Here is a 23,704-nt window from a genome sequence, read left to right as displayed (position 1 = left end):
CAAAGGGGTTCTTCAGGAAAATATTCTCTGCACACAACCAACAATAGGAAATTTATGGAGTTTTATGTTATTATTATTATTATTATTATTATTATTGAAAATCATTTAGTCTACATTTCTTATATATTCCTCTGTTAGGTAATGGTATTGCCTACCTTTTAAAACATATCTCTGCCACTTTTATATGCCTTCTTTTTGAAAACTCAGACATGCAACTGTAGCTGGAGAATTTTTCTCCAGCTCCCACCACCAAGTCCCACCTGTCCCAGAGCCCACTTATAAAATAAACATACAGACTCTTACATTATTTAAACTGCTTGGCCATTAGCTCAGGCCTATCATTGTCTAGCTCTTACTCTTATATTTAGCCCATTTCTATTAAACTTTACTTTGCCACGTGGCTCATGGCTTACCGGTACTTTACATTTTCCTTGTCCTGGCGGCAGCTCCAGGCAGTCTCTTGACATCTGTTGACGTGAGACACAATTGCTCCTGGCAGCACCAATTTGATTCTGAGAGAATGTTGGCCTTCTAAGACATTTCCAGTTGGAAGTTTGTCTTCTTGGCACAAAATTGTCTATTGGGCAAAGAACTGCCCTTGCCTCAACTGCTGACAATACGAGTGCTGTCCTAGATAAGTGGGACACAAGGAAAAGTGACTTCTGAACTCTGCCAAGACAGGGTAAGATGGTCTTTCAGAATTCCTGCTTCTGAAAATGGTCTGTCAGATACTCTAGGCCTGTAGCCAATTTGAATGCACCATCAATACTGAGAAACACTAGGTGACTGTCCAGGCTGCCAGCTGTCTCTGTCTACTCTTGCAAGATACCCATTCCATCTTCCATTTCTCAGGTACCATTATATTCCTTCTCAGGTCTTTGATGGGATTAAAGACTAGCAGTTATAGTTACAAATTAATATGTATGTATGTATGTATATATATATATATATATAGTATATAATCTTAGAACATATTAAGTATTAGATTCAGGTTCTTTAGGATTGGACACCTTTTAAAATGATCTTTGTAACGTGCCATTTACCTATGCTCTAGACTTCTCTGGATTTTAGTATGTGTTTCTTGCTTAATATTGTTCGCATTGGTTGTAGTTCCATCTTATTTAGGTCATTAACCCTCTTTACCCCTGGACAATATTTGATAACCTTTCCTTGTATATAGTCTTATATTAGGTTAGAACCTTCTTATTTAGACAAAAGGGGGAGATGTAGTGGGAAGCCATTCCAACCTTGTTCTGAAAGTTCCAACCCCCATTGAGGCTTCAGTAACTGGCACACCTACAAGGCAGGGCTAAGAGAAGACCCTGAAGACCCGAGATAAGGACGTGCTGTCACTCTTGGTTCCCGGACCCTGGATGCTGGAGGTAGACCAAGAAGAGTTCTCCAGAGAACACTGCCAGACTGTGCTACGTCTTTCCCAGACCCTGCTACCTACCTGTGCCTTCATTTGTAAGTTATGCCACTAAATAAACCTCCCTTTTAACTACATGGTGTGGCCTTAATAATTTCACCGATAAGAATGAGTTTCAGGACAGGCTCCAAAGCTACAGAGAGAAACTCTGTCTCTACAAAACCAAAAAAAAAAAATCTTAATTTTAAAAAAGAGATATCCTTCTTTTGTCTTTGTTTCTTGTACTTCAAATATATTCCTTCTCAAATACAAAGTTTTATATTAAAAAATTGAAAGACAAATCTTTCATTAGATTGTATTTATATATACATTTTGTAAAACTTTTTAGTTACAATACAAGTTTCATAGTATAAAGTACTTTTTCAGCATGGCCATGCATTAGGTTACCCATATGTTCCTAAGAAATAGAGAGTATATTACCAATCTTAATTTGTGTTTACTTCTATTATATAACATTTTACTCACTATGTATTCCTACATGCTGTATTCTTTTTTTTTTTGGTATATACTAACATCATATCTATGTTTTAAAGTGTACACATTTCCCTAATTATCTACTTAATTTCTAAAAAACTCAAATAGTATATTACTCTAATGATATCATGTTTCTCATTGATGAAACCATAAAATACTCCACATTGAACAAATTTAGATATACATTTTCTTCTGTATATCCCCATCTAAATCATTTATTGACAAGAACCCCTCCAGGGGTGTTTATTACTAACCCAGTATATTCTCCTCATTATCAAGTCTAAGATAATGGAATTTTTGTGACATAATTATTCCACATATAATTATAATAAATCTGAAAGAGAGAAGAAATGGAAGCTTTTATTTATTCTGATAGGTTACATGATAAATTGCATATAACTGCTAGAGAAATTCACGGCAAATTAATTTTAGGGTTATAGATCATATACTCTATGTCAATAGCTTCAAAACAGGTTTAAAAATTATCTGACATTAATTTCTATACATGAAAACATCATGTCCAAAATGAAAATCAATGATTGACACATCTTTTATTCTGAATAATATTGGAAATGCATGATAAAATTTTTTCCTCGTATTAACCAGCTACTTTTTAAGGTCTCTAATATATATATTAATTTCTATTTGTGGATGTAGAAAGATATATGAGGAAGTTTTTTTTTAAGTCTATTCTCTATGAAATATCTAGAGAGACAGCACAGGTGGATGAGAAAAGTCTAGTCCCCTTATAGGCACAGGAGGGAGCTAAGAGGTTTGTTTTTGCTTCATCCTTGTTTTAGTTATAAAAAGGCTACAGTAACATTAGGGCTTATTAGTTTAGGAAATAATGAGGATGCCTCATTTTTCAGACTATGATATGGGATTATTTCATGAATAATTACATTTTGAAATTGTTGTGTTTTTTTTTTTTCAGGACTCTATTTTACATGCTTGGCATTAGAATTTTTTCTGACTGTTCTGTATCCCTGCATTCATTTTGATCCCACAAGCATAATGCCATTTGATAGGATGAAAGTAGACCATTTTCTGTGTATTGAGTGCTTCAAGGACATTCTTCCATTTTGTGTGGTAGTTTTCTTCCTTTCTAGTACTATCTCCTGTGTTTTAGATTAAATTATACAAATTAATGCATTATAACATCTGTAATTCTGACATAAAAATTAACTCTTAACATTATCTAACATCCTAAAATATGAATAGAACAATAGGTTAAATAAAATATATTTACATTTTATGTGAAAATAAAAATAACTGCCATTTTAAATGAAATTATCATATCTGGTCTGTGTAATAACATAAACACATATTTTATGCATTTCCTTTAGTACCCATCCTACTTAATAATATTTTATTTAATCACCACAAACATGTCACCAAAAATTTACTTGAAGTTTACAGATAAGGAAACTGAGACATCAATACATCAAAATGTGTAAATGAGTAAGCTTTGATTACAGTTTGAAGATGCCTAACTAAATTCAAAGCAATAATTCTCTGATACTCAATGTCTATGTAAGTCTGTGGCTTTGTCTACTTCACATAGGAGCATGTTAGAAATATAGCTAATAAATTCCCACCACAAAATGACTGCATCACAACCACCATTTTAACAATCACCTGTGGTTGTTTGAGAATGTCCCCTATAGGCTCATATATTTGAAAGGTTGGCCCATAGTTAGTAGAAATATTGACAAAGATCATGAGGTGTGGCCTTGGGAGTTATATCGTTGTGAGTGGGCTTGGAGGTTTAAAAAGCACAAGCCATTCCCAGTTAGCTTTTCCTTTCTTAAACTCTTGCTTGATCAGATGCAAAGTCTAAGCTTCTGCCCCAGTGCAAAGCCTGCTTGCCTGCTGCCATTCTTTCTGCCATGAAGGGCTCAGATTCCAACCCCCTAGAACCATGGGCCTCAAATTAAATGTTTTCTTTAATAGGTTGCTTTGCATTATTCACAATAGCAAGAACCTGGAAACAACCTAGATGCCCCTCAACCGAAGGGGAATCCTGTTGAACAGAGGCAGAAAGGATTGTATGAGCCAAATGGTTCAAGGTCATCACAAGGGAACACACAGAAACCACTAACCTCGGCTCATAGGAACTCACAGAGTCTGTACCAAGAGCTAGGGAACCTCCATGGAACTGATCCAGGACCTCTCTATATGTGTGATAGTTGTGTAGCTTCCTCTATTTATGGGACTGCTAGCAATGAGAGCAGGGCTTGAACCTAAAGCTTTGGCTTGCTTTTAGGAAAATATTCCTCATACTGAGTTACCTTGCTCAGCCTTAATGCAAGGGGTGGTGCTTAGTATTACCACAACTTGATATGCCATGCTGTGTTGACACCCATGGGAGACCTGCTCCTTTCTGAACATAAGCAGAGAAGGAGTGGATGGGGGAAGATGAAGAAGAGGTGGTGGGAGGGAATTGGAGGAGAGGAAGGAGGGGAAACTTCAGTTGGGATGTAAAATAAATGAGTAAATTTAATTAATAAAAATATGTTGTTTTGGTCATGGTGATTGTCATGGTAATAGAAAAGTAATAAGATACCCCCCAAGTGATTTTTAAGCACATTGAATGTAAAATACACTTCAACATAGGCCTACAATACTTGTCCCCATAAAGAACACAATAGTATTTAGGAATCATATCTTATCCATAATCACACACACACACACACACACACACACACACACACACACACACACATACACAAACACACACAAAATGTGTGGCACCCCCTCCCAAGATACTGAAACTTTGTACAGAGATGAAACCTTTATGTGTATACAGTTTTTTCTCTGTATCCATATATTCAGCATAGACAATTTTTTCCTGGATATTTTTATTCTTGGTTGGTTGAATCCACAAGTATAGAACATATAATCATGAAGGATTAATAGTGTTTATCTATGTGTATAACAGCACAAAATTTAGAAATTAAACACAGTTTAAGAGTTCAATAACAGATTAAAATCAAGAAATTATAATGTTATATTACAATAAATGTTAAAATTAATGTTGTCTTTCAAAGTAACATTGTGTTGTATTCATACTTCTTGTGGTGATATGAGGTGATATATGCTTCCTGTATAATTATTAAAAAAATAAGTGACAGGCATCATTCTGTAGCAATAACCTAGTATAAATGATGTATTTGAACACTATCATTCTGATATAACTAAGTAAGAGAAATCCTATGTGACTAGCAACTAGGTAGTATATGCAATATACTGAGTAAATGAGAGATTCATGTTGTAACTAAGGCAGAGCATGAGAACCTGGGATTTCACCCAAATTCTCAGTGCAGCATACAATTTAAAATTTAGGAGTTGTTGATTTCAGGAATGTTCTATTTAATATTTTCAAGCCACGTTTGACCATGAATAACTGAAAATTTGGAAAGTAAAGCTACTGATAATAGGAAAGTATAGTGACTGGTACTGAGGAAAGGGACTTACGTGTGCATTATTCAATTTATTATTGACCCAAACTTCTTAAACCAAACTTGAGTTGGAATCTTCTGTGTTCTTTTTCTGACTGCTATTTACCTTGTACATGAACATTGCCATCTTTATTTCAATTTGAGAAAGAACACTACTGGGTCAGTTTTAAGAAATATATATCACTTACCTTTGACAGCTTATCAAATTCCTCACCTTTGTCCTTGTGTCTGACCAGCTTTCATATTAATTACTTCTCTCCTACCTTGTGTACCTTTCCAGTTTGGCCTTTCAACAATACTATCTAGTTGATTTGCCAAAATGCCAGAAGGACCCTTGTTGTATTGTTTGTTATTAGTCTTATATTATTGGCACTTTTGGCTATAAATTTCTACTCATCCATGTATTACGCATCACATCCTATTAATAAAATCTGCTTTATTATCTTTAACAAATATCATGAGTTTTCCTTAAAAATGCTCCCCAAATATATGATTTCTAAAACCATCACAGTATATTATATAACTCAACTTTTTTCAAAATTAATTGCAATTGAAGACATCAGAATACATATGAAAAATGTCTCCATTATTCATCAATGTAAAATAATCATGAAATTCTTGTGCATACAACATACTGTGAATTACTACAAAATTGATAATAGGATCCCATGATTCCTAACTATTGACCCTACTGGGAGAGGTGGCACACACCTTAATCCCAGCACTTAGGGAGACAAGTAGATCTCAGTGAGTTTGAGGCTAGTCTTGGCTGTGTAGAGAGACACTGTCTCAAGCAAACCAAAAACAAAAACAAACAAACAAAAACCCTACATCCATTCACCTCTTTGTTCTTCAGTTATAAATTTTCACTTATCCTTATAATAGGAGTCCTCTGAATAAAATGTTTACTAAAAACCTTTTTCTATTAAAAGAAATAATAGTGGATAAACTAAGATTATTCCAGTCTTCTCTCCCTTTTACATCCCTTACTAGTTTCTTTTCCTTCTATATTTCATTTTCTTTGAATTTAGAAATCCTTCTACTTCTTGCTTAAGAAAATAGACTTTATATTCCTCCAATGTCACAGAATCTCTCATTCATCTCTCAGAGGAGTGATTGAGAAAATGAAAGCTCATGGACTTTGAGACATATTCAACTCACATAAGAGAGAGCTAACAGTGTTCACCTGCTTATTATAATTAATGTCGTACTTCCAATACCCAAGAGAGAGGTTGGTTATAATAACAAGTTCTCTGACAGATACATTGTATTTTTTAAATTAATAGATTCAAGAAAGGTATTTCTCCAATGACCTTAAAAAATTCTTATTGGAAATAAGAAGCCAAGGAAAGCAAATTTGAGTGATACTATACTTTTAGACAAGTTCTTATCTTTTTATTATGATTAGCTTGAAATATCTGTGTCTTTTTATGGTTTTTTGTTTTATAAATGCATAGACTACTTACCAACAAAATTATTTTTAAGTGGAATTTATTAATGAAAAAGGCGATAAATTTATTTGGTTAAGCTGACATAGGATCATGAAAACTTTTTTTTTTTTTATTTTTTTTATTTTTTTTTTTTTTGGTTTTTCGAGACAAGGTTTCTCTGTGTAGCTTTGCGCCTTTCCTGGAACTCGCTTTGGAGACCAGGCTGGCCTCGAACTCACAGAGATCCACCTGGCTCTGCCTCCCGAGTGCTGGGATTAAAGGCGTGCGCCACCACCGCCCGGCTATGGAAAGCCCTGATTTGTTTGTTTGTTTGTTTGTTTTTATGGGGGGGAGGTCCGAGACAGAGTTTCTCTGTGTAGCTTTTGGAACCTATCCTGGAACTCGCTCTGTAGACCAGGCTGGCCTCGAACTCACAGAGATCCTCCTGGCTCTGCCTCCCGAGGGCTAGGATTAAAGGCATGCGCCACCACCGCCAGGCCATGAAAACTTTTAAGAAATTATTCAGTCTATAAAGAGAGAAAAGTACAAGTTTAGTGGCTTATATTTCTCATCATATTTTACTTCTCTGTATATTTATTTTATTTTTATTTGAATATAATTTTTAAAGTGTATAGCTTGGTGATAGAGCACTTGCCTAGCATGTGTTAGGACCTGGTTTCAACTCCTAGTACTGCAAAAAATTATTTTAGGGGACAGAACTAAGGGCACAGATCCTTAATCCCAGCACTTAGGAGGTAGAGGCAGGTAAGTTTGAGGTCTACAACTCAAGTTTCAGGGCTACATGGGAAGACTGTCTTAAAATAAATAAATAAAGATAAGTAGTATATTTATTTTAAGGTTAATAAAAGAACAGTCTTTGAACAAAATAAATCAACAACTTTCCTTCTAGAAAAAAAAATCATTTTCTAATCCATAGTGTCAGCATTGTAGCTCAGATGGAAAGGTATCCTGGCACCTAGGAGCCAACGAATATCACACAGTCAAAAAGCACAACAAACCACACACACAAGAGATGTATTGGGAGGGAAAACAAAAACAAAAACAGGAGCATGGCTGCTTCTGCTCGGGCAAGAAACATCAGCAAACTGAACAGGATACAGGGCTTATATAGAGCTTCTTGGGAGGAGGGTAGAACTGTTCAGGGTGAAGCTTTCCAGGGTAGAGATTGGTAATATTTCACATTCAGAGACTAGGCTTTTTATTCTGTAGGGTGGGAGCAAAGTCCAGCAGTTAGGGCATTTAGAGTGTTCTGTGGGTGAAACCTGGCAGTTAGAGGTCCTGAGGGAGGTGCTTGGTGGTCCTTGAGGGAGGGTCCTGGTCACTCGTGTAGGGGCTTAGATATCCCTCTTCTACCTTCATATTGTTGTTATATAGATTACTGAATGGAAACAATAAAAAGTTTAGTAACTTTATAATTCCACTCTATGGTTAAAAACATTGGAAGGTAAAGGTATATTAAGTATAAACAAATTCAATTCTAACCTTTAATTGATTCTGAATGTCTGAATTTGTACCAGAAATGTTAAAACAATTGTGCTGTGATTACACCACTAATTTAAAAGTGGTATGCAATTATATTCCTCTGTTTCTCAAATAGTTTCAACTCTATGAGTGGGCGGGGCTGAGTTAACCATTCTAGAATGTGTGAGCGAATACAAGGCAATCGAATATTCAAAGCCACGCAGTCAAGAAAATGGCCGCAACCATAGAGCACCTCTCACGGATCTGCTCTATTTTCTCCTAACTACTGTTCATTTCAGAGAATATAAGACTGAAATATCAAGGAACATGAGTTACAGCCATCCTCTTCCTAATGTGGAGGAAATGGCCTTCCTCAAGGTGGACAACCTGGCAAACCTCACTTCATCCAGCACGCTGAAGCGTGTGTTTGAGGATTATGGGCCTGTTGGTGATGTGTACATCTCCGAAAATCACTTAACCGAAGAATCTTACAGAGCAGCCTTCATCCATTTCTACAACAAACGTGATGCTGAGAACGCAATGGGTGCCTTAAATGGGATTTTACTGGATGGTTGTAAACTACGCGTGAAAATGGTACACAAAGAGGTTCCACAGTATGCTCAACCTAGCTGTAGCCAGGGAGGGCAATACCATTTCAAAGAAGACAACCATGAATACCAGAGTCACGACAAAAGACACTGTTGTTCCTCCACCAGTCTCCGATCCAGATCTCACAATAGATCTTCTCCAGATCACTCGGAATCTCGACCTCAATCTCATCACTCACACAGACGATTATCATCATCAACAAAAAGATCCGAGTCCAAGTCCTCAGCGTCTGATCATCAGCTGCCGGACAAGTCCTGTCCAAGGTCTAGACACCATCCACGAGAAAAAAAGAAGAAATCCAAATCTAGATCTTCACGCACACTTGCCGAGTGTCCCGAAGGAGGAGGTAAGCCCAAATAGGTTAAGAATGGCTGAGGAGCCCCCAACTGGATCAGACCCTCTGGATAAGTGAGACAGTTGATTAGCTGGATCTGTTTGGGAGGCATCCAGGCAGTGGGACCTGGTCTTGTCCTCAGTGCATGAGCTGGCTGTTTGGAACCTGGGGCTTATACAGGGACACTTTGCTCAGCCTGGGAGGAGGGGACTGGACCTGCCTGGACTGAATCTACCAGGTTGAGCTGAATCCCCAGGGGAGTCTTTGGGAGGGTGGGTGGTGGGTGGGGGTGGGGTGGGGGTGGGGTGGGGTGGGGGTGGGGTGGGGTGGGGGGTGGGGGGGTGGGAGTGGGGGGTGGGGGTGGGGTGGGAGTGGGGTAGGGGTGGGGTGGGGGGGTAGGGGGATGGGGTGGGGGAGACGGTGGGGGTGGAGGCAAGGGGGGCAGGAGGCGGGAGGACAGGAGAATTCATGGCTGATATGTAAAATTAAATTAAATTATAAAATAAAATAAAATAAAATAAAATAAAAATAAAATAAAATAAAATAAAATAAAAGAATTCCTCAGCAAAGAGCCTGAGTACTGAGAAGGGTGGGGGTAAAGGGAGAAGAGGCTTACTGAGTTGAGAGAGATTTTGGCAAAAGCCAATAGAAGTTGAAAAAAATGATATATTGTCTAGGATTTTATTGTAAACCTTTGTCAAGTATTAAAGTTAATTTTATATTGCATTTTATTGCTGTTATTTGAATATTATAATTCCATGTAAAGTATGGAAATTTAAAATTTTTCTTATTTATTTAAGTATTTGAAGTAAAACTTTATCATCTTTAGAATGCTCACTTTTTTAAATATAAAGTTATTACAGGATTAGCATCATTTGAAGCTTTCTATCACAACGTGTGCTCTTGTTTCTTATCTAATACTTGGTAATTAGATATGATTCTTATAGTCTTTGTTCTTTCAAGTTAAAAATCAATGAAAAATGTAAATGCTTATTTGCTATATATTTTCTAGTCTAAATGATAAGCAAAACATTCATTTGTATGAATATATTACAATTAGTTTTTAAGAATATTTATTATGCACCATTCGAATGTTCATATGTTGTGTGTGTGTGTGTGTGTGTGTATCAAGCACAACTGTAGCAGCTGAGGAATTATACTTAGCTACTAACATGGTGTTTACAGTACAGATTGAGTACTTTATGTGTTCTATTTACTCGTATATAAGGATGATACAGTTGTACAGAAACAAGTGATTGGCCAACTTATTAAATTCATGACAACTCCTCTTCCAGTCACCCTGACTTTGCATGGGTATAACAGTACACACAAAGAATCAGGCAAATAATAGACTTTTATTTACTTTTGACTTCCACTATCTATTGACTTTCATGTATGACCTTATAAAAACTGTTAAGAAAGTTAATGATATATAACTTGTGTGTTACATGCTGTGGGGTTTATTTGATTATATATTCCCTAATATAATAGCTTTCTGGACTTCAAAGTTTGTTGATGTTTTAAAAACCAAAATTTGAAAATGCATATAGTACTAGTCTTATGAAATTGTATGACACGCTTTGGGATCATCCATCACAAATACTGTTTTACACTGAATTAACAAGAAAACTAATTAACATGCTTCAGAAAATTCAAGATGCACATATTTTAATATTTGAATTGTATAAGCTACAGTAAGTGTCATATCTGGTATTGTCCCATAGATGTCCTCCCTAGGGTTGACATAACCCACTCCTGACTCAGTCCTAAACTTTATTGAACTGTCTTTCATGTCTCAGAAGACTACACTGTGAGACACAGCTTGAACCAACTCTCAGAATCATTTCTCTTTGTGCTTTGCGTTTGCTGACACAAGTTCTAGTGTCCATTGCTGTTCTTCTTTACTTCATGGTTACTATTACAAAATCCCTTGGTTAGAGATTATGTTCAATAGCTTATTGTTTTAAAATTGGAAATACATTTTATTAGATAGTATATTCTGATCATGGTTTTCCCTCTCTCCACTCCTCCCAGACCCTCCTCACTTTCCCAACCACCCTTTTTTTCTCTCTCATTAGATTCAATAGCCATCAAAACAAGAACCAAAAAAAATAAAACAGAAAAAGAAAAACAAACACCCAAAGAAAACACACAAGAAATGCATACTACTATAGAAACATATTTATTTATGCAGAAATACCATAAAAACATGAAATCAGACACCATAATATATAATCAGAAATACATACTGTTATAGAAAATACTTTTATTTACCCAGAAATCCAATAAAATATGAAATTAGAAACCATAATATGTAATCAAGATCTGTAAGTTTAAAAATATTTTCAAATAGAGCATGAGACAAAGAACCTCCAAAAATGCCACTGAGCTACTTTGTGTTGGCCATTTACTGCTGGGCATGGGTCCTGACCTTAAGTGTGGTTTGAATAACCCATGAGATTTCTTTGGAGAAAATTAATTTTCCCTTTGGGAGTGCTTATCAACTAGAGATAGCTTCTGCATTAGGAATGGGGGTTTCTGTCCAATTCCCCACTCAGGTCTGGAAATCTAGCTGGCTTAGACCCATGCAGGCCCTGTGCATTCTACCACAGACTATGAGTTCATATGTGCAACAGTTCTGGTGTGTTTAGGAGGCCTTGTTTCCTTAGAGTCTTATACCCACACTGATTTAAAATCTTTCTACCTCCTCTTCTACAGAGTTCGCTAAGCCCTGAGAGGAGTGATTTGATGAAGGCATCCTATTTAGGACTGAGTGTTCCAAATTTTCTCTCTGCACATCATCTAATTGTGGATTGTCTTAGTCAGCGTTCGATTGTGAAATGTCACCACGACTAAGGCAACTCTTATAAATACAAGAATGCATTTAAATGGGGCTTGCTTATAGTTCCGGAGGCTTAGTCTATTATTAGCATGACATGGAGCATGACAGCATCAACACCACAGGCAGACATGTTGCTGGAGAAATAGTTGAGAGTCCTACTTATGGATTCTCAGCAATGGGAAGAAAGAGATCCACTGGACCTGGCTTGGGCTTATGAAAATCTCAAAGTCCTCCCCAGTGACATACTTCCTCCAACAAAGACATACCTTCTAATACTTCTAAGTGTTACCACTCCTTGATGACTAACATGAAATTTCAAACATATGAAATTATAGGGGCCATTCTTATTCAGACCGCCACATGAGTTTTTGTATTTATTCCATCTTGTGCAAGAGGAAACTTCTCTGATGAGGATTAAGCAGGGTACTGATCTATGAATATAGTAGACTATCAATAGGAGTCATTTATTGCTATGTTCCTTAAGTAAAACAATAGTTTTACCCTAGGTCTGTGACCTATCTATCCTCAGGTTCTTTACCATATTAGCAGTGTTGAGCATGGGTTCCATCTCAAGGGACTGTACCTTAAATTTAACCAGACAGTAGTTTGTTACTCCCACAACATTTATGCCACTATTGCACCAATGTGTCTTGCAGACAGATCACCAGAATAGATAAAAAAAAAATGTGCTTGGGTTAGTGTTTACCTTTCTCCTTTGGCATCATGCAGGGTATCTTCCAGTACAATGAATAAGAGTCAGTAGGGGTGAAGGCTCTAGGAAGGCACCAGCTCAAATTCTCCATGTTAAATGAGTTATGTTGGTGTTGTCTTCAGTAATGAGGACTTACTTTCAGGTTATTGAGAGCAACCAATAGCCTCAGCAATAGCCTGAGTTGTTTGGGAGTTTCTGTGAGGTTCCTTTACCAAGAACTCAATAATATGTAACACATTCCTGGTGCTGGAGATTTCACTTGGTTGCAAGGGTTGTCTAGTGAGGCTTTGTCTTCCCCATTATTTGTGTTCAGATTATTTTCTCATATATATATATATATATGTTTTTTCAAGACAGGGTTTCTCTGTGTAGTTTTGTGCCTTTCCTGGAACTCAACTCTGTAGCCCAGGCTGGTCTCAAACTCACAGAGATCTGTCTGCCTCTACCTCCCAAGTACTGGGATTAAAGGCATGCATCACCACTGTCGGCTTATATGTATATATTTTAAGAAGTATCTGCTGTAGTAGGTTTCCATATGACCCCTCAATTTGCCCGCTTTATACTTCTCGCCTTAAACCCTCTTCACTACCCTCCTCCATTTAATCATCCCTTGCCTCTGGTATTAAAACTACTTGGTCATGGTGGATAATCTTTTTATATGTTCTTGGACCAGGTTTGAAGGGATTTTATTGAGAATTTTTACATCTATGTTCATAAGAGAAACGGGTCTCTAAATTTTTCTCTTTTTGGGGTCTTCATGTGAAGTTTTACCTTCTGGTGACTTGTTTAGAGCTGAATTTGTAGATAGATAGTGCTTAAATTTAGTTTTATGTGGAATGTTTTTCTTTCTACATCTATTCTGACTGATGGGATTTTTTTGCATATAGTAGTCTAGGCTGGCGTCTTTGTTCTCTTAGAATTTGGAGAACATATGTCTGGGCCTTTCTGGCTTTTAGAGTCTCCATTGAGGAATCAGGTGTTATGATAATGGGTTTGCCTTTATATGTTACTTGGTCATTTTCCGTTTCACCTTTTAGTCTCTCTTTGTTCTGTATGGTTATTGTTTTGATTATTATGTGCCTAAGGGCCTTTCCTTTCTGGTATAGTCTACTTGTTGTTCTGTGTGCTTCTTGTACATTGATAAGCATTTCCTTCTTAAGGTTAATGGAACTTTCTTCTATAATTTTGAGGATATCATCTATGATTTTGGCCTGGATTTCTTCCTCTTTATTTTCACTGTTCATAGACTTGGTCTTTTCATGGTATTCCAGATTTCCTGAATTTGCCTGGATTTTTCTTCAGATTTAACAGTTTCTTTAACTTAGGAATCCATTTTTTCTACCTCGTCATTGACAACTGACATTCTCCCTTCCGTGCATCTGTTGGTAGGACTTTTCTCAGAGATTTTTTGGCTTCCTAAGTTTTTCATTTCCAATTTTATCTTAGTTTGTGGGGGGTTTTAGTGTATCTCTTTCTTTGCTAATTTCTACTGTTGTGTCCTAAATTGTTTTCATTATTTTATTACACTGTATTTTCACAGACTTCATTACATTGCCTGGTAGAGGAACTTCTGCAGGTTGGTGGGTGGCAGGGAGGACTAGAGGTGGGATAGGAGAAAAGGGAAATAATTCAGGGGATCCTCCTCACACCTTTGAGGTGGGGGTCCCCAGGGAATCAGAGGTATGGTAGGAAGAGGATATCCTGTATGAAAGCGGCAGTAAGGCAATGAATCATCTGGAGAAACAGGGATGAAAGAACTAGAGGGACCCTATGTCTGAATCAGGAGCTGCACTCTCTAATGACTGAAGTAGAAAAGGGAGGAGGGACACTTGTAAACATGTTGTTACTGGGCTGAGGGTTAGAATGAAGAGCTCTTAGCAGAAGACAAGGATGAAGTGATTTGCCATCCTGAGTCACTGCCAAGTATTGTCACTGGAAGTTCAGTGTAGAGTGTGTTTCTAGGCTGACAGGAAGGAATAGAGGTGGTCTTGATGGGTCCATATGATGTAGGAATACTGAGGCCACTGGAAGCAGAGTCCCCAGGGAATGGAGGTGGCAAGTGTTTTGCCAAAGTTTGGGGATGAGAATGAAAGAACTGTAGTGGTGGGAAAGAGAAAGAAGGATAATTTCCTACCAGATTCCCAGCTATCGTGGTCTGTTAGTTCTGAGATAGAGAGTTTAAATTTTATATTTAATTGGACTTCATGTCATGCTTAAGCCAATGATGTTTACTTGTAATTGAAAAGGGCTATTCAGATATGCCTCATTCTATAACCCTCTCTTTGATCATGACAGTTGATTCAGCTTCACTAAACCAAATAGATTAAGATTTTGAGGGTGGATTGTTTCCCCTTGGTAATGAATGGCATTGTCTTATGTATGTTAAGTAGATGTTAAGCAGGCAAAACCAAGTGCCTTTTGTCAAAAAGTACTTGAAATGCATTCATTTGTCTATTATTTTGTGTAGAAAATATCAAAATAAAAATTATAGACTGCATCAATTTTCTCTGCATGAATCAGGGTCACATTCTGATCTCCAGCCCCCAGTTTAGGCCAGTTTTCAAAGTGTGTTCCTTCTCTCTGACAATGCATGCACATGCATTATAACCAAATTCTACATGTAGAAACTCACACTTGTATGTATGACTCAGATTTATTATAATATGTTTTTGAAAGGTTTTTTTCAAATTCTATTATGTAGTCCATGTCATCCATTTGTCTTTACTCGTAAAGAGAACAAACAGTACACATTTTGATGTTATGTGATATTTCCTTTCTATAGAATCTAAATTAAGAATGAAGACTACTGCAGCATTAGATCAAACATATAGTATCAAGGATAGTAACTGAGTCAGTTTATGCAAAATGGACTCATTGAATCAATAAAATAATGCAGTGTTTCTCAAATTCAGTACCACAGTGTCCCCATTATCAAGAAACTTAAACAACAAATTTTAAAACAAGCCAGTAGAACAGGTAATACTAATGAGTTTAAAATCTCTTCAAAGTGTAGTGATTTTACAAATAAGCATTATTTTTCCAAAGGCATCCTGCCTACACTAGGACACATGGAACCATACCAGTAAAATCATAAGTAAAATATAATTATAACCTTTCCCCACTTTTCTTTCCTCCCTCCAGACCTTCTCATACCCTCCTACCCTTACCACTTCTCAAATTAATGACCTCTTTTTCTTTCATTATTATTACTACATGTACTTATAAAAAGATAAATATATTCATACAACCCACTGAGTTGCTTTATTGTTGCTTTTATGAATGTGATTCCAGGGCTGACCACTTAGTATTGGATAACTAACTAGGAGGCCCTTCCTTGGTAGTCTCTGAGCAGTCATTAATTACTTGTAGTTCGTTATCTAAGGGTCAGGCCCCTTGATATTCCCTCCTTCCACATCAGCATGTCTATTAGTGTTGTCATTGTTTGGGTTTTGTTTTTTGTTTGTTTTGACAGAGGATTGTTATGTTGCCCAAGACATCCAAAAGTTCTTGTCCTCATTCCAGCCCTAAGATTCCAGTAAGGAATTCCCAATCCTGTCTCAATTATATATCTATTTTAAAAGTGCCTGTGGCATTTCAGAATTCTGCTTCAGTATTTATTAGATTTATGAGAAAATAAAATAAAAATGAAACATGATGCCTTTGAGGAGAATCCCTGGGTTAGGGGGCCTGACACAGAATTTATTAATTTATTCACTTGATTATTTGTTACTTCCATACTGTGTCGGGCTGGAGAATAAAAACTTAGCTTTCTTTTCATGCTTGGAGACACAAGATGCTCTACTACTGTGCTACAGCTTCCTCCAAGCCCTAGATAGCATTTTTTGAAACAATTTAAAATCCTCTTCACAGTACTGAAGGAATTTGATTGCATAATATGTAGCCATTAAGATCTTATTTTTAAAATGAGAGGAAACAACTGAAGAGGGTTAGTTCTAACCCTTGTGAGTTTTCAAATATTATGGTACATGTGAGATACAAATATGATAGGAGGCATTCACAAGAAAAGCCAGAAGTTCCTTTGCACCTGAAAATGAGCATTGCTTCATTTAGCTATGATTACCTTGGAAAGGCATTTTGAAGCATGTGGTTTATGTAATGTACTACTGGCATTAAAGCCCTGTAATTTAGCTTACAAAAAACTGGAACACAGAAGAACTTGAAAAGGGTTCCTAAAAAAAAGAGCTCATGATTGAAAGTCAGCGATGGGCAATGCTTGGCCTAACAAAGTTACTTGGAAATACTTGCAATGGGTAAAATGAAACTTAATATGCATTTGGTCCATGCTTCGTAATAATGCAAAAGATAGTGAGCACCTAGACATCTCCTCTTGATTGGTGCTATGTTACCGGTTGATCAAGAAAACTAACCTTAGTCTGAGGGTCATAGAGATGAGAGGATTCGGAAGAGGATGAGCTGCTTCTGAGGCAGAAGGAACAGTGTTGAATTCTGCTACTAATGGTGACACTGAGAGTCAAGAAGATTAAAAAACAATACTTTTTTTAAAAAAATGGGGCAAGAGTCATTGTTCCACTTGTTCACCAAGATGGAAAGGCCAAATGTTCTAACAAGAAAGAGAATGAATCTGCACCCCTGCACAAAAGTCAACTAGAGATTGGCTCATGAAGAAGTCTTCAGTCAATTTCTAAACAACCTGAGAGACGATCACAAATTTATGAGGGAAAACATCATACCGTACCAAGCATCATAGGTAAAAGTACAGAAGAAAAGTTACTGAAGAGACTGCAATTTAATGACCAATTATGAGAATTAGGTGGAAATAGAGCTTTTTTTCACTGCTGTGAAAAATAGGGTTGGAATGGGAAGAGTAAATAACTCCACAATAGAAGGTAAGTGACAGAAACTAATTTGGGGCTCAATAACTTACGAAAGCAGAGATAAAGAGGCATTGTGCTACAGGTCTGTAATCCCAGCATTCCTGAGGCTCAAGGAGGATCAGGACTTTGAGGCCTGATGTATCAAAAAAAACAAAGCAAAAAGAAAAAAAAAGACTAACAAACATAAAAGACAGCTGACATTCATTCCTTCCCTAATGGAATGTGAAGGTAGGTTTTTTTTTTTTTTTTTTTTCATTCTAATTTCAGATTCACGTTCAGACAGTTTCTGCTGGGAAAAGTGAAAAGTAGCTTATTCATTTGTTGTTCTTTTTTTATGAAAACTCTTACAACTGGAGTGAGATGGAATACTTATGTGGTGCTAATTTGCATTACCCTGATGGAAAAGAATTTGGGACACTTTTTCACACATTTATACATTTTTATGTATTCTTTTGAGATATGGCCATTGATTTCCTTGTCCCATTTGATTTTGTGATGATTCTTTTCTTTGGTTCTTTTAGGAATTCTAGATGTTAAGTCCTTCCAATATTTATAGCTATAATTACTTTTTTCTATTCTGTAGTTTGTATCTCCACTCTATTGTTTCCTTTGGTAGGCAGCTTTATAATTTATGTATTTCTTTTTTTTTCAACTCTTGAGATTATTCCCTGTATTAATGGGGTCCTTGGAAAAAAAGTCTTTGACTGCCAATATCCTGCAGTATTTTTCACTTGGAGTTTCAGAGATTCAATGCTTTCACTAGTCTTACATTAAGGTGTTTGAATTCTTTTGAGTTGACTTTTCTTCGTAGGATCAAAGACAATTATCTAATTTCATTTATCTGCATGTTTTCCCAGCACTAGTGGTCAATACTGTCTTCTCTCTGATGAGTGTGTGTGTGTGTGTGTGTGTGTGTGTGTGTGTGTGTGTTTGTCAAAAATCATATATATGATTGTTCCTGTATGGGCTTATTTTAGACTTTTCATTCTCTCCCATTTGGTCATATGGGGGTTTTTTTGTTTTTTTTTTTTTTTTTGAGGGAGGTGTTGTTGTTTGGGTTTTTTTTCCAGCACATGTGCCATATTTTTGGTACTATGACTCTATGCTCTGTGGTATAGTTTGAAATAAGGTATTATAATATCTATAGCATTGCCCTTTCTGCTAAACATCACTTCGACTACTAAGGATGTTTTAAGATTTCATGTGAATTTTAGGATCATGTTTTCTCTTTCTACAAAGAATTTCATTTTAATTTTGACAAAAGTTATATTGAATTTTTAGACTACTTGGGAACTTAGAAAGTTTTTATAATTTTGAGTTTGCCAACTCCATGGTCATGGGGAAGTCTTTCCATTTACTAGATTCAACTTTGATTTATCTTTAGTGTATCAAAAATTTCACTGTAATGGCCTTTAATCTCCTTGCTCAACTTTATTCCTGATATTCTATTAGTTTTTGAAGGAATTGTAAATGGAATTGTTTACCTTGATTTGCTAAAAGCATGCTCATTGTCTATATATAAAATAATTTTTTTCTTAAAGTATTTACCAAACCTCAAAGTTTTCTGATAAAATATTTTGGGTGTTTTAAATATAGCATGATATAATCTATAAGACAAATTCTAGCACTCCACAAAACTATGTAGAGAGAATGTATATATACCCTTGTCTTATTCTTGATTTCAGAGGATGTACTTCCAGATTTCACCCCATTTATTATATAGTATTGCCTGTAAGTTTGTTACATGTGGCAATAATTATCTGTTAATATGTTCCTATACATAGCTTTTTAAAAACTTTCATCAGGAAGGTATTTTGAACTTTGTCAAAGACCTTTTATGTATCTGTTGAGATGATCTCATCATTTATGTAGTAGTCTGTTTATGTGCTGCATTACCTTATTGATTTGCATACTTTAAACATGCTTATATGTCTGTAATGAAATAGATTTGATTGCAGCATATAGTTTTAAAACTATTTCTCATTAAATTGGCAAATATTTCATTATTTATATATATATTAATTAGAAAAATATTCTATAGTTTTTCTTTGATATATCTTTACCTGGTTTTGGTATAATGACTTGAAATTGTGTATTTCAATGAATTTCTTAACACATCTTCTACTCATATTTCAAAGAATATATTAAATAGCATTAATGTAAATTTTTCTTTAATGTCTAGTAGAATTCAGTGATGCTTCCACCTGATCTAGATATCTTTTTCTTACAAGTAGTCTTTCTTACTGCTTCAATCTTGTTGCTATAAATATTCTCAATACTTATGCCTTCCTTGGTTCAATTTCAATACATCATATGTGTCCTCAGATTTATCTATTTTTTATAGTTTTATGGTGTCACATATAGATTATAAAATATTCCTTAATACTCACCTGAATTTCACTAGTATATGTTGGAAAGTCCTCTGTTTCATCTCTAATGTTATTGATATGAGTCCTCCATTTCCTTTTATTAATTTGGCTAAGGGTTTATTGATTTTTTTAACCTTTTCAAATATTTTTGCTCTATTAATTCTTTGTATTCTTTCAGTCTAAATATGTTAATTTATGCCCTGATATTTATTATTTCTTTCAGCCTACTATGCTGAGTTTGGTTTAGGCTTGTTCTTGTTTTTCTGTGACTTTAATGTATATCATTGAGTTATTTATTTGAGATCTCTCTGATTTTTTAATGTGAACATTTGTTACTATAAACTTCTCTGTTAGAATTTCCTTTCCTGTTTGTGAAATATTTAGGTAAGATATGATTTTATTTTCATATGACTCTTATGTGCTGTACAGAGGCTTTTATCTGTATATTTCTATCTGGGGCTCTAAATGGTTGTTTAGCTTGTGAATTTCCAGGTTTTGGGAAATTTCCTGTCTTAATTACATGGAATAAATTTTCACTGTTTTTAGTTCTCATCCCAGCTCCTGGATTTTTACTATGGATGGCACCTTGATAATTTCCCACTACCCCTAGTAACATAGACAAACCTATGCTCTACTTGGTTCACTGTGTTCCTTTCTGCTCCTTTGCACTTTTCAAATGCCCTATCACACTTTTTATAATACCAATATTTACCACATTTTTCTCTTTGGAATGGAGTTTATTCTTTTGTTATCTGAACTTAAATGATTCACAGCATCACCCAGAGGCAGCTTGGAATCTGTCATCCTACCTTTCAAGTAAAAGCACAGATATTTTGTGGAGTCCCAAATCATGAGCTATTACTATAGAACTGACAAGAAATTCTTTTGCTGTAGAAAATGATACAGATGCAACCAGGCTTAGCAAATTTATGGTATGTTATTTATTTTGATGATAGTCATTGAAAATGGTTTGAGATGAAATTTCAAATTATTTTGATGTATTTTTACATAATGATTAATCCTATGCACCATTTTCTTCTATCTAGGTAGCATTTATATTGCTTTTTTTAGATATCAGAAATGTAGCACCTTTGACAGCAAATAGAAATGTAAAACGCTAATCAAGTAGAACTCAGTTGGAGACAAATGTGTTCCCCAATAGGATATATGTAAATATCATGAAATAATTGTGAATTGCCAAAACTAAGGGTAAGGCTGGTGATGTACTTGTCTACATCAGAGCTTCCAGAAATGTCTTTTCTACAATACAGAGGATAGATTCCTTATACAGTTATTAGGCCCGGAAACTGAAGAGTATTGATGTTACAAAATTCAGTTCTAGCCAGAAGGCTGAAATTTTCTCCCAGTGAGAAATAGGGGTGAACATTATCTAAAAAAGTCCCACTGTAATCAGTTATTGCTTATCATAGTCTTATGTCAATAAAGTGAAGTGTCTATTATAACAAGTTGCTTCTTTGGTGTTGTCTTAGATGTATAAGTTTAGGTTCAATATACTTTTGGTTTGAGAGGCAATTTATGTCAATTCCAGATTCTAGTAACATTAAGAATTATTCAAACTATTTTAAACCGATAAATTTAATTTAATTTTTTGTCAGTATCTTCAACAATTTTATAACTTAACCTCATGAGTTAACAAACCATATCATTCAAGAAATATTAAACATAATATCCTAAAATAATGAACATCAGTACAAAAATGTAATTTTAAAGAAAGCACCAGCACTAAAACTAAGCTACAATATCTTTAATCATATTAATATCATTGCTACAAACTGAAATGACTTTATTTTGATGAGTCTTCCATAGTAGTCTATAAGGTTGTATGTATAGTGAAATATTGAAAAAGGATTATTTTCTGATTTTCTTTGAAATTTCTCTAAATTTATTTAGGATAACATAAATCTTTGCAAAGGAAGTTGAAGCCAGATTCCCTTTATCCTTTTACTTGTAAAAACTATGCTGCGTCATTAACAATTATATTAATTTTGAAAATAATAACTATGTAAAATATCCAAATGTTTGTTTTCCCATTCATGGTGTTTATAAAAAATTTTGTGCATACTATTTTATGGTAGTTCAGGTTTTTGGAATTCCTTTTTTATTTCTTCTTTTTATGTTAACTGGTCCAGGAGATAGATGATCTTCTGTCACATACTTAGTAGTAATTTTGTTAAGAGTAAGAAACTAAATAATTCAAATAATTCTGATATCTTGGAATAACTTAATTTTAAGAATTGGAGTCCAAATTAATAAATCTGTACTAGTCCTTCACAATATTTCTTGCAGGAGAAAATATGGAAAACATGGAGTTGCAAACAGAAAATTCAGACTCTGATGTAATATTTGTAAGAGCGTATCAATTAGAAGGAAATAGATCTGAAACTCTGACTACATGTCCACCTATCAAAAGTCCAAAGGGAGCATGTGATGGAGGTAAGTCACCTCTAAATTTACTGAATTGAGTGTTATGCTGGTCTCACTTTACAATATGTGTCTTCACAGAATCTTAGGGAAAATTAGTCAGATATTTTATAGAATTCAGTACTACCAGAGTAACAAAGCAGGTTGCAACTCTGGAGTTGAACTTTTTGTAGCTTCCTTCTACAATAAATGCCTTTTCAGTAGAATATACTCAGGAACTACCTGCAGCGCTTCTGTGAATTTGAACAGTTGAGTTTCTTTTTGTTGTAAAATGGGATGAGGTAACCTCTCAGTACATATTGAAATGTCTTATGTTGTGGCTAATAATATTTGCCATTTTTCATAAGTTTAATTACCATTATTTGTTATGTTAGAAATTGGAGAGGTCAACATCCTCAATACTAAGCAGACATGTTGAAAATGCCAATCAAGTGCATCTAAAATGGGGAGAAATGTGTTAGTACTGGAATAATTGTAAAATGGGACAACTCTAAGCAAGAATGTTGATGTTATAATCACCTGCAAAAGAGATTAGGAATATTGACAAATACCTGACAGTTCCCTCCAATGTAGTTATATAGACGCCACAGTCAAGAATACTGATACTGAGAAATTCTGCTCTAACTTCACTAGTTCTTACTCTATCACAATGTGAAATATGCATTATTATTAATATCAAAGACAACTAAATAGATTAGTTTGTTCTTAGAAATATATATTGCACATCAGATCAATAACTAGATAGAAAGTATGTATGTGTAAAGCCATGCAGATAAACCAAACTATCATAGTAAACTCAACAACTAATCTAGTTTGCAGTTTCTCTGCAAAGGGGTTCTTCAGGAAAATATTCTCTGCACACAACCAACAATAGGAAATTTATGGAGTTTTATGTTATTATTATTATTATTATTATTATTATTGAAAATCATTTAGTCTACATTTCTTATATATTCCTCTGTTAGGTAATGGTATTGCCTACCTTTTAAAACATATCTCTGCCACTTTTATATGCCTTCTTTTTGAAAACTCAGACATGCAACTGTAGCTGGAGAATTTTTCTCCAGCTCCCACCACCAAGTCCCACCTGTCCCAGAGCCCACTTATAAAATAAACATACAGACTCTTACATTATTTAAACTGCTTGGCCATTAGCTCAGGCCTATCATTGTCTAGCTCTTACTCTTATATTTAGCCCATTTCTATTAAACTTTACTTTGCCACGTGGCTCATGGCTTACCGGTACTTTACATTTTCCTTGTCC

General features: G+C 35.3%; 1 protein-coding gene across 1 annotated transcript in view; it reads left to right on the top strand.

The window, feature by feature from the left end:
* Nucleotides 1-22,858, top strand: part of LOC131900006 (uncharacterized) — a 37,839-nt gene extending 14,981 nt beyond the window's left edge. The window contains exons 3-5 of the mRNA XM_059251465.1: nt 8,455-9,231; nt 22,306-22,452; nt 22,815-22,858. Of these exons, the coding sequence (XP_059107448.1) occupies nt 8,455-9,231; nt 22,306-22,452; nt 22,815-22,858 (968 nt within the window). The remainder of the gene's footprint in view (nt 1-8,454; nt 9,232-22,305; nt 22,453-22,814) is intronic.
* The last annotated feature ends 846 nt before the right edge of the window (nt 22,859-23,704 follow it).

The sequence above is a fragment of the Peromyscus eremicus genome, chromosome X, assembly GCF_949786415.1.
Source record: "Peromyscus eremicus chromosome X, PerEre_H2_v1, whole genome shotgun sequence".
Taxonomy (NCBI): domain Eukaryota; kingdom Metazoa; phylum Chordata; class Mammalia; order Rodentia; family Cricetidae; genus Peromyscus; species Peromyscus eremicus.
This window is presented reverse-complemented; position numbering and strand designations above follow the sequence as displayed.